The 12069-nt window shown below is 52.4% G+C and overlaps 1 protein-coding gene across 1 annotated transcript in view; it reads right to left on the bottom strand.

Moving 5' to 3' along the window:
- LOC309355688 (polyamine-transporting ATPase 13A3-like) overlaps positions 1 to 12069 on the bottom strand; it is a 55101-nt gene that overhangs the window by 25208 nt on the left and 17824 nt on the right. The window contains 10 exon segments of the mRNA XM_081886717.1: positions 1545 to 1661; positions 1860 to 2010; positions 3817 to 3878; positions 3989 to 4177; positions 5258 to 5415; positions 5535 to 5717; positions 8484 to 8615; positions 9731 to 9803; positions 10877 to 11011; positions 11944 to 12013. Coding sequence (XP_081742843.1) covers positions 1545 to 1661; positions 1860 to 2010; positions 3817 to 3878; positions 3989 to 4177; positions 5258 to 5415; positions 5535 to 5717; positions 8484 to 8615; positions 9731 to 9803; positions 10877 to 11011; positions 11944 to 12013 — 1270 coding nt within the window.

Below are 12069 nucleotides of genomic sequence, written 5' to 3'. Positions count from 1 at the left end.
CAGTAAAGTGAGATGAGTGCCGCAACCCCAGAGTCGGCCACGACTGGACCTGATGGTCAGGGGTCCCTTCACCTTTACCTTATGCATAAGAACCTGGGCAAGAGCCAGCAAATCCAGGCTCCAGAGACCCAAAGGCATTGTGCTAGTATTAATTAGCGTACTTTTCCGTGTATAAGACTTGGGTTTTTTTTATTTAAAAATTATGTTCAAAATTGTGGGTCGTCTTATACATGGATACAACCTCCCCCCATTTTCTCAATTTGGAGTCCACCAAAAATAGACGGTGTCTTATACATGGGGGCATGTTATACACGGAAAAACATGGTACGCTTTTTTATTTATTTCGTACAATTTATACATGGCTCGATCGTTGAAAACACAAAAAGCGAAACACCACCTCAACGGCTGCATTTTAATGTTGTATTTTAATCTTGTTTTTAGGTTGTATTTTAATCAACTTGTTTTTATTATTGGTTGTTAGCCGCCCTGAGCCCGGCCTTGGCTGGGGAGGGCGGGGTATAAATAAAATTTATTATTATTTATTATTAAAGCAGTTTACAAAAAAAAAAAGATGAAACAAGGATTTAACCCGCACACAACTGTGATCATTCTGTGTTGTTGTTATTAATTATTATTATTAATTAATTTTATTATTTATACCCCACCAGTCTGGCTGGGTTCCTACAGCCACTCATTTTATGGGTTTCATTTTTTGGTTTTCAATAGCTGCTATAGCTGCCTACTCTGCTTCACACACATTATAAAAAATAAAAATAAAAACTTCTCTCCCCCTGTCCCAAGATAAAACATCTGACTGGGCTGCCCCAGCCACTCTAGGCGGTTTCCAACGGGTATAAAGCCGGAATAAACCTCATGTCAACTTTCGAAACCTGTGGGCAGGCTTGCCTGAACAAGAATACTTTCAAGCAGGGGCCGAAAAGATAACAGCGAAGAGGACTGCTTGGTGATCAAGGGGCAGGGAGTTCCACAGAGTACGTGCTGCTGCGCTAAAAGACCCGGTTCTTTCGGACGCGGAACGGGTGTTGTGCGGCTCCTGGCGCAACGCCAGCTCATCCAATTGAATAATAATAATAATAATAATAATAATAATTTAGTATTTATACCCGCCCATCTGGCTGGGTCCCCCCAGCCACTCTGGGCAGCTTCCAACAAAACACTAAAATACAATAACCTATTAAACATTAAAAGCTTCCCTAAACAGGGCTGCCTTCAGGTGTCTTCTAAAAGTTTGTTAGTTATTTTTCTCTCTGACATCTGGTGGGAGGGCATTCCACAGGGCAGGTGCCACCACTGAGAAGGCCCTCTGCCTGGTTCCCTGTTAACTTGGCTTCTTGCAGGGAGGGAACCGCCAGAAGGCCCTCGGAGCTGGACCTCGGTGTCCAGGCAGAACAATAGAGGTAGAGACACTCCTTCAGGTCTACTGGGCCTTTGAGGCCGCTTAGGGCTTTCAAGGTCACCACCAACACTTTGAATTGAAGCAGCCGTGTGAGCAAGGTGGAGGGCTCCCAAAGCCCCCTACTCACCTCGTCCTCAGGGGTCCCCTCCGAGGTGGCAGGAGGCGTCTGGTCAGGGGGCCGCACGACCGTGGGCTGGATCTGGTCGTGCAGGGCTGTCTCCTCTTTGGTCGGCTCCTCCAGGACCTGGGAAGAAGAAGGGGGGCTTCAGGCAGCGTCCCAGGCCCCAAGCGGGGGACACGAGGGTCCCTTCTCTGAGGCGAGCCGCTGTGGCGGAGCCATGAGGGGACTCAGCCACGGCCTCCGGTCTCGCGAGGAGCCGACGCTGATCAAAACACACACACACACAGCCGTGCCCCCATCTCTCTTCCCCAAACGCCTTACCCAGCCGGTGGCCTCGAACATCTTGAGGTCAAGGGGGTCCCCCGAGAGTCGTCCTCCGATGGTGGTGAGAGAGTGGCAGGCGGCCATGGTGGCAAGGAAGGGCGAGCCGGACAGGCTGGGTCCCCGGACGTCCTGCCCTGCCGGGAGGAAGCTGAGAAGGGAGGAAGACGGGGCTGTGAGAATCTCTCTAGGGAGCCAAGCGCTGAGGAGGGCAGAGGAAATCTCTGGATAAGCGCTCAAAGGCTTGGGCACATGGCCTTCTCTGTGGTAGCCCCCCAAACTGCGGAACTCCCTCCCAAAAAAGGCCCGCCTGGCCCCTTTACTGCACAGCTTCCGGAGGACAATTATTACGATTACTTACTTAATTTATATACCACACTTGATCCGGGGATCCTGGGGTGGTTAGCAGCTGAACAGGAGGCAAATCTCCGTATTTTTCGCTCTATAGGACGCACCTTGTTTTAGAGGGGGAAATCAAGAAAAAAAAATTCTCCCCCTCTCTGCTCAGCGCCCCTTCAGTGAAGCAGCAGGAGAAACAGAGCCCCTTCCATTTCTCCTCCCGCTTGGCTGAAGGGGCGCTGCCCAGCTCTCCCTCTCTGCTGAAGCCAGGAGAGTCTTGCTCTTCCGGCTTCAGCAAAAGGAACCTGAAGCCTGCGGAGCGCAGCAGGAACTCACACGCTCCCTCTGCGCTTCGGAGGCTTCGCGTTGCTATCGCTGAAGCCAAGGAGACTGAATTCGCTCCATAGGATGCACACACATTTCCTCTTAATTTTTGGAGGGGAAAAAGTGTGTCCTAGAGAGCGAAAAATACGGTAGGTGCCAGGCAAAAGCAAACCCTCTTCTCCCAGGCCTTTGGCTAACTAAACAATCTACGGCCTAACAAACGAGAGAGATCGTTGTTTTTGTCTGTTACTACATTATGCAGTTTGTTTTTATATTGATCCTCGGACGAAGGGCGGTATGGAAATTAAATAAATAATAATAATTTTGTATGATTGCAAGTTGTCTTAAGATTGTTTTTAATGCTGCGTTTTGATGTTGCAACCCGCCCTGGGACCTTAGGCTGCAGGGGTCAGCAAACATTTTCAGCAGGAAAAAGAGAGCCAGTGTGGTGTAGTGGTTAGGAGCAATCGACTCGTAATCTGGTGAACCGGGTTCGCTTCCCCGCTCCTCCACCTGCAGCTGCTGGGTGACCTTGGGCCAGTCACACTTCTCTGAAGTCTCTCAGCCCCACTCACCTCACAGAGTGTTTGTTGTGGGGGAGGAAGGGAAAGGAGAATGTTAGCCGCTTTGAGACTCCTTCGGGTAGTGATAAAGCGGGGTATCAAATCCAAACGCTGCTGCTGCTGCTGCTTCTTCTTCTTCAGACCTTGTGGGGGGCCAGACTATATTTTGAAGGGGGGGGGAAATGAACAGATTCCTATGCCCCACAAATAACACAGAGATGCATTTTAAATAAAAGGGCACATTCTACTCATGTAAAAACAAGCCGATTCCTGGACTGTCCGCGGGCCGGATTGAGAAGGCAATTGGGCCGCATCTGGCCCCGAGCCTTGAGTTTGTCTACCCATGATCCGGCCCAAACTCCTTCTAAATCCAGCCCGCGGATAGACTGGGAATCAGCACGTTTTTACATGAGTAGAATGTGCCCTTTTATTTAAAAATGCCTCTCTGTGTTATTTGTGGGGCATAGGAACCTGTTCATTTTCCCCCCTTCAAAATATAGTCCGCCCCCCCCACAAGATCTGAGGGACAGTGGACCGGCCCCCTGCTGAAAAAGTTTGCTGACCCCTGCCTTAGGGTAATGAATGAATGTGTAAATAAAACAACGATGAAATGAGAGGCATTACACGGCCGGACCTTCAAGCGGGAACAGAGGGCAAGAGATTCACAAGCATCGCTGCCTCTGACCGTGCAGGCGGAGCCCAGCTGAAGGGGCTTCTTCCTGCTCACTCACCAACCATCTTGGGCTTGCACGAAACCCCAGAAGTCGAGCCCGTCCTCGGTCAAGGTTCCCGTCTGCAAGAGACGAAGCAGCAGTTGCCGTGAACGCTCCCAGGATGAGGCCGGAAGAGGAGAGGATCTCCCCACCTCTCTCTCCCTCCCTCCGAGGATTGGGGGTCTGGTACCTTGTCGAAGCACATCAGGTTGAGTTGCCCGCAGATGTTGATGCGCTGGGGGCTGATGGAGAAGATGCGCTGCCCCCGGAGGCGCTGCTGTGCGTACACCAGGCCGGCCGTCATGGCCGCCGGCAACGCGGGGGGCACCGTGATGGTCAAGATGTCCAGGGATTTGAGAATGATGCGACCGACCAGCTCCTGGTCAGGAGGGAGAAAGAGAGGAATGGGTTTGCTTAGCCTGGAGGGACAAAGGTCAGGTTCTGCACTTAGGCAGGCAGAATGGGATGCACAAATACAGGGTGAGGGATTACTAGAAGTTTTGGGGGGCAGGGAGGTATGGGGGACTCTCTGGTGCTGAATGGGGTAACTGTGCCCCTGAAGGACCAGGTGCGCAGCCTGGGAGTCATTTTGGACTCACAGCTGTCCATGGAGGCGCAGGTCAGTTCTGTGTCCAGGGTGGCAGTCTACCAGCTCCATCTGGTACGCAGGATGAGACCCTTCCCGCCCGCGGACTGTCTCACCAGAGTGGCGCATGCTCTGGTTATCTCCTGCTTGGAATATTGCAATGCGCTCTACGTGGGGCTACCTTTGAAGGTGACCCGGAAACTACAACTAATCCAGAATACGGCAGCTAGACTGGGGACTGGGAGACCATATAACACTGGTCCTGAAAGACCTCTACCGGCTCCCAGTATGTTTCCAAGCACAATTCAAAGTGTTGGTGCTGACCTATAAAGCCCAGTACAGTGGTAACTTGGGTTAAGAACTTAATTTGTTCTGGAGGTCCATTCTTAACCTGAAACAGTTCTTAACCTGAAGCACCACTTTAGCTAATGGGGCCTCCCGCTGCCGCTGTGCGATTTCTGTTCTCATCCTGAGGCAAAGTTCTTAACCCGAGGTACTATTTCTGGGTTAGCAGAGTCTGTAACCTGAAGCATATGTAACCTGAAGTACCACTGTACATGTGAAAAGGATCTAGATCAGCGGTTCTCAACCTGTGGGTCCCCAGATGTTGTTGAACTACAACTCCCATCACCCCTAGCTAGCAAGGCCAGAGCTCAGCGATGATGGGAGTTGTAGTCCAACAACATCTGGGGACTCTCAAGTTGAGAACCGTTGATCTAGAGGTTTTAATGGCGCACAAGCTGAACTTGAGCCCACAGTGTGATGCAGCAGCAAAAAAACCGAATGCTATTCTAGGCTGCATCAACAGAAGTCTAGGGTCCCATCAAGGGAAGGAATAGTACTGCACCCCAGCCTCCTCTGGAGGAGACCTACCTCCTGCTGCACACTGTGGATCACCGAGTACAGCATCCCGATCCCAGCAACGCCGACCAGGCAGAGGAGGAACCGGTAGGCATCTCGGTAGAGGCGGAAATCTGCCGGTTTGGGGAAGAGGATGGAGCAGACCAGCTGCCCTTTGGAGGTGGAGAAACCTGGCGGAGAGACGAGAGTGAGGGCTCCGAAAAACCAACAGACGCACAAACACACCCTCCTTCCTTTCGACATTCTGAGTCAGGAACAGGAGCCCGCCGCCGCCCCAAGGTGTGCTTACCTGTCCGGATGACCAGCGCCCGAACGGCCTCCCCAGAGTAGTACCGCGTTTGGATGACGGAGGTGCCGCAGAAGAGGGTGTGCCGTTTGTGCTCCTCGGGGTCATAGGGGAGGTCCTGCAGCGGCCCACTGGCCCCTCGGGATGGGTCTGGCAGGGCTGTCTTGGTCACAGGGACACTCTCGCCTGGGGGCAGGAGAAAGTGAAATAAATTGAAATTGAAATATTTTATTGTCACTTGTATATAGTGAGATATACATCTGTCTCCTGAGAAATCTCTATGTGGGACAAGAAGCTACAGTTAGAACTGGATATGGAACAAGTGACTGGTTCAAAATTGGGAAAGGAGTACAACAAGGCTGTATATTATCTCCCTGCTGATTTAACTTATATGCAGAATTCATCATGCGAAAGGCTGGGCTGGATGAATCCCAAGCCGGAATTAAGATCGCCAGAAGAAATATCAACAACCTCAGATATGCAGATGACACAACCTTGATGGCAGAAAGTGAGGAGGAATTAAAGAACCTTTTAATGAGGGTGAAAGAGGAGAGCGCAAAATATGGTCTGAAGCTCAACATCAAAAAAACGAAGATCATGGCCACTGGTCATATCACCTCCTGGCAAATAGAAGGGGAAGAAATGGACGCAGTGAGAGATTTTACTTTCTTGGGCTCCATGATCACTGCAGATGGTGACAGCAGCCACGAAATTAAAAGACCCCTGCTTCTTGGGAGAAAAGCGCTGACAAACCTAAACAGCTTCTTAAAAAGCAGAGACACCACCTTGCGAACAAAGGTCCGTATAGTTACAGCCATGGTTTTCCCAGTAGTGATGTATGGAAGTGAGAGCTGGACCATAAAGAAGGCTGATCGCTGAAGAATGGATGCTTTTGAATTCTGGTGCTGGAGGAGACTCTGGAGAGTCCCATGGACTGCAAGAAGATCCAACCTCTCCATTCTGAAGGAAATCAGCCCTGAGTGCTCACTGGAGGGACAGATCCTGAAGCTGAGGCTCCAATACTTTGGCCTTTGGTGCTTTAGGCTGTGGAGGACAGAGCCGTTGTGGCTAGTAGCCTGCAGCTGTGTTTTCACCGGCTGTTTAATTTGTAGATGGCTCTGAGAGCTATTTGTTCAAGCTGGTGGTTCTCAAAGGGGGCGGGTGTTGCACCCCCCTGGTGTGGCAGGAAAGGACGGCAAGGGTGGCAGGGAGACTCAAGGACCATCACAGAAACATTTAAACATTTCAGTGTCGTATAGCATCAAAATATTATTATTCTTATTAATTAACTTTGTACATAGCCCTAAACTCGTAGATCTCAGGGCAGTTCAGAACATAAAACTACAATATAAAAAACACAAAGTACGGAATAAAAATTAAAATCCCCAATCAATCCAATAGTTTTTCTAAATTATTTGGAGAACATGAAGAGTCTTGCTGGTCAAGCCTCGTGGGTATTTTATTAATCAGAGTCCAATCCTTCCTTGCTTTGGGAACGCTACAGCTTCAGCTGAGATTCCTGCATTGCAGGGGGTTGGACTAGATGACCCCTGGGGTCCCCTCCAACTCTGGGATTCTCGGATTCTATGAAACCACCCAGCTTGGTGGCCTCCTGGGGCAGGGAGTCTGGTTTAACTCTCTGTGCTGGGTGAAGGACTCCCTTCTATCCCTCCAGAATAAGAGGGCGTCAGGAGATCAGCTCCTAAGGAGAGGCAGTTCTCCCTCCGCCCATACCAGAGGCAGTGTGATGGCCTGGGAATCCCATTCTGAGGCTGAACCTGAGGAATCCCAGCCTGCACAGGAGTCCCCGCCTCCAGGGCCGGCTGAGCCGGGGCAGGGGCTTGAACCTGAAGGGCCTTCACCTGTGTTGGATCCTCAGGTGCAGGCCTCAGCGGCATCCGCTCTGGCTCCGGAGGTGATGGAGGACCCATTGCCTGCAGGTGCTCCTCTCCCAGCCCTGTCAGGGGAAGGTGAGGTTGCCTCTGGGTCCAGTAACCCTCCAGCCTCTCCGGAGCTGCAGAGGCTCAGGGCAGAGAGGTGGCGGGAACTAAGTTCCCGCAGGAGGAAGGAGTGCTCACCTTAAGGCCAGGAGAGGCGAGTCACCTGTGGGCCGGGACCGCCCTCTGCCTCAGAGGAGATAAAGGCCAGTCAGCCCAGTCCCAGGTTGCAGGAGCAATGTTGTTGGTAATCTGTTCCTGCTGGCACCCTGTCCTGCTCTTCCAGAGTTTCTGACCATGCCCGGCTCCTTACCTTGGATCCCGCTTCGCCCTTGACAGACAGCCTCCATACCCTTGACCTAGGACCAGTGTGATGGCCTGGGAATCCGATTCAGAGGCTGAACGGGAGGAATCCCAGCCTGCACAGGAGTCCCCGCCTCCAGGGCCGGCTGAACTGGGGCAGGGCCTTGATTCTGAAGCGCCTGCACCTGTGCCGGATCCTCAGGAGCAGACACCAGGTGAATCCACTCTGGCTCCAGAGGTGGCTGAGGACTCAGTGCCTACAGGTGAGTCTCCCCCTGGGCCCAGTAACCCTTCAGCCTCTCCTGAGCTGCAGAGGCTCAGGGCAGAGAGGCGGAGGGAACTGGTTTCTCCCAGGAGGAGTGCTCACCTAAAGGCCAGGAGAGGCGGGGCTCCTGAGGGCCGGGACCGCCCCTGGCCTCAGAGAATATAAAGGCCAGTCAGCCCGGTCCCAGGTTGTGGGAGCAACGTCATTGAGTACCTGTTCCTGCTTGGACCCAGACCTGACCCTCCAGTGTTCCTGTCCCCGCTCGGCTTCCTGCTTCGGACCTCGCCCCGCTCCTTGTGGACTGTTTCCAGGCTAGTGACCCAGGACCAGACTTTGACTACGCCAACGGTAACCTTCCCCCCCGGGACCAGCACAACCGGACTCAGACCACGCCCACGGTAACCCCCCCCCCACACACCTGGGACCAGCACAGACAGCCTTGCCTACCTGTGAGCATGCTCTCGTTGGCGATGGCAGTGCCGCTCATCAGCACCGCATCGCACGGGACGGTCAGGCCCTCGGGAGGGACCAGCAGGACGTCCCCCGGAACCAGCTGCGTGGAAAAGATCTCCTCTGTCTCTGCGGAGAGGAAGGAGAGCCATCGCTGCAGAAAACCGTAAGAAGGGCCTCCTGTTCTCTAGCCATCCTGTTCTCACAGGGGCCAACCAGGCGCCTCTTTGGGAAACCTCACAATAATAAGGAATAATAATAAATTTTTATTTATATTCCGCCCACCCCAGCCGAAGCCAAGCTCAGGGTGGCTAACAGTAAAAGTAACGCAGTTTACATAAAATCACAATCAATTGAAATACATTCTAAAATCAGTTCGTTCTAAAATCAATTCAAATCAAATTAATGGCAACCATTGGGCTAGAGTTCTGCGAGGATTACCAAAGGAGGGGGTCAAGCTGTGCCTTGGCCAAAGGTCTGGTGGAACGGCTTATCTTGCAGGCCCTGCAGAAAGATGTCAAGTCCCGCAGGGCCCTAGTCTCTTGTGTCAGAGCGTTCCACCAGATTAGGGCCACAGCTGAGAAAGCCCTGGCTCTGGTTGAGGCCAGCCTAACCTCCCTGTGGCCTGGGACCTCCAAGATGTTTTTATTTGAAGACCGTAAGGTCCTCCGTGGGACAAACCAGGAGAGGCGGTCCCGTAGGTACGAGGGTCCTAGGTCGCATAGGGCTTTTTTAGGAAACTTCATTCAAAATAAACAGAGTAGAGGAAAAGCAGGCAGGTCAGATCAGAACAAAACACACCAGATTATTATTATTCTTAATTCAATTGGTGTCCCACCCTTCAACCCCAGATCTCGGAGCGCTTTGTGCAGGTCTCCCCTTCTTTAATGTATTTTTAATCCTTGTTGGAAGCCACCCAGAGTGTCTGGGGAAATCCAGCCTGATGGGCGGGGTACAAACAATAAATTATTATTTATTATTATTATTATTATTATTATTATTATTATTATTATTATTATTACACAAACTGCCCACACGGCCCCAAGCGATGCTGGAAGCGGAGAGAATCAGCTATGGCCGGGTGTCTATGATCCATGTGTGATTCAACCACGCAGGGTCCCCCAAACTTTCCGGCTCTGGGCTGTTTTTCTCATAGCTGCGAGGGTGTCCTGAAGCCCCTCCACACCTGCCAAAGGAACTTGAGCCCCAGGACCGACCTCCCTCCTGCCACGACGCTCACTCACCATACGGCCCCCGATACACCGTCACGCGGATGATGTTGTGTGCAGCAACCATGTCGTGCAGCAGGATGTATTGCTGGGGGGAGAAGGAGAGAGACGGGGTGAGCACACAGGTAGGTCCAGGCCAGCATCCTGTCCTCCCAAAGGGAAGCCTGCAAGCAGGATTCGACCGCAAGAGCAGCACCCCTGCGGTTTCCAGCAACTGGGGGGGATGGGACAAGATGTGTGTTTTATGGCAATTACAACAATTATTCCTAAACGTGCAGCTCACACCTGCAAAACAGCACCTTTCCGCACAAATCCGTGCCCTCTTTTTGGGGGTGCAGGGTGTGTTGGGATGGGGGCCTGCCCTACACCTGTCTCAGAAGAAGCCCTAAAAGGTAAAGGGACCCCTGATCGTAAGGTCCAGTCGTGGCCGACTCTGGGGTTGCAGCGCTCATCTCGCTTTGCTGGCCGAGGGAGCCGGCGTACAGCTTCCGGGTCATGTGGCCAGCAGGACTAAGCCGCTTCTGGCGAACCAGAGCAGCGCACGGAAACATCGTTTACCTTCCCACCAGAGCGGTACCTATTTATCTACTTGAACTTGGACGTGCTTTCGGACTGCTAGGTTGGCAGGAGCAGGGACCAAGCAACAGGAGCTCACCCCGTTGTGGGGATTCGAACCGCCGACCTTCTGATCGGCAAGTCCTAGGCTCTGTGGTTTAACCCACAGCGCCACCCGTGCAGAAGGAGCCCTGTGGAACTCAAAAGCTTGCTTACGACCTCGTGACAATTTCGTGCTCCTCTCGTAAGACGGTCCTGCAGGGCCAAGGGCTCACCTGGTCCAGCTGTTCAGGCACTGGAAGCTGCCTGCGGGGAACCGGCAAGCAGGATTCGGGCACAAGAACGACACTGTCCTCTCCTGTGGCTTCCAGCAATTGAGACCCAGAAGCATTGCTGCAGAGCATAGCCACTGCAGCTAGCAGCCATCAATGGCCCTCTCCTCCTCTGTGAATTTGCCCTGCCCTCTTTCAAAGCCACTTGGCCCGGCAGCTATTGTGGCCTCCAATTCTCTTTCGAAGTCACCACCTGCCATCGTGTCCTCTCCCCTTTTGCCCCCCCCAGCCACACCCCCAACCCTCTACCAACCGTGACCCGGGCCGTCGGTACCTTCCGGATAGTGTAGAGGGAGGAGCAGATGGAGACCAGCGACATGAAGAGGATGGCAGAGGCGTACAGGTAGTAGTTATCCAGGGACCACAGCACCATGCTGAAGGCTTGGAAAATGTAGAAAGGGTTCAACACCTGCGGAGGTGTGATCAGATGGGATTACTATGAGGAATTATGAAATATGGAGCAAGCCACTGCGTCCGCAATGAAAGCATGGCGTTGACTGGGTTTGATTCATCGACAATAGTTTCTGATCAAATCCCACAAGCCTCTGCATCTCTGCCATTTGCTTTCTCTATGCCTGACAGGCACGTATCAGCATTCTGAAACACAGGCCAGTTGCTTCCTCAGGCATCCTCAGCCCCAAGCTTCTGGGTGCCGGCAAGGTCTCCGCTAGCCGTGGGAGAGCCGCGCGGCTCTCCCAGGGCTAGCGGAGTGCTACGCTAATCCCAAAGCTTGGGGCGAGCGGAGCTCAGCGCGCCCCAAGCTTCTGGGTGCCGGCAAGGTCTCCGCTAGCTTTGGGAGAGCTGGGTCTCCCGCGGCTAGCGGATAGCTTCCTGAAGCCTGGAGAGCGAGAGGGGTCAGTGCGCACTGACCCCCCTCACTCTCCAGGCTTCAGGGAAAGCCTGCATTCGCCCCATAGGACGCACACACATTTCCCCTTCATTTTTGGAGGGGAAAAAGTGCATCTTATAGGGCGAAAAATACGGTAGTTGCTTTGGAAGACAACAATCAGGCATCCACACAACATGACCAGTCCAACAAAGGTGATGTCGAAGAATCATTGCTTCAACACTGGTGGTCTTTGCTTCTTCCAGTACACTGATATTAGTTCGTCTGTGATGTGCAGAAAAAAGTGATGTGCAGAAAATTTTGGAGATACCGTTGATGGAATCTTTCGAGGAGTTGGAGATGGCATTTATAAGTGGCCCATGTTTCACAAGCATATAGTAAGGTTGGTGGTACAACAGCTTTGTAAACAAGCATTTTGGTTTCCCTGCGAATGTCCCGGGCGACCGATATGCACACACACACACATACAAAGACCCACCCTTCTGGAAACTTACCTCCTTGATGAGGAGTTTGGGGAGGGAAGGCACTTGAACGTCAATTTGGTTGGCTCCGTAGAAAAGCCTCCTAAAAACAGAAGTTGGATTGAGGGGAGAACGCATGTGCTCAGAATCGGGGGGGGG

The sequence above is a fragment of the Podarcis melisellensis genome (genome assembly GCF_964234715.1).
Source record: "Podarcis melisellensis genome assembly, chromosome: 13".
Lineage (NCBI taxonomy): Eukaryota > Metazoa > Chordata > Lepidosauria > Squamata > Lacertidae > Podarcis > Podarcis melisellensis.
This window is presented reverse-complemented; position numbering and strand designations above follow the sequence as displayed.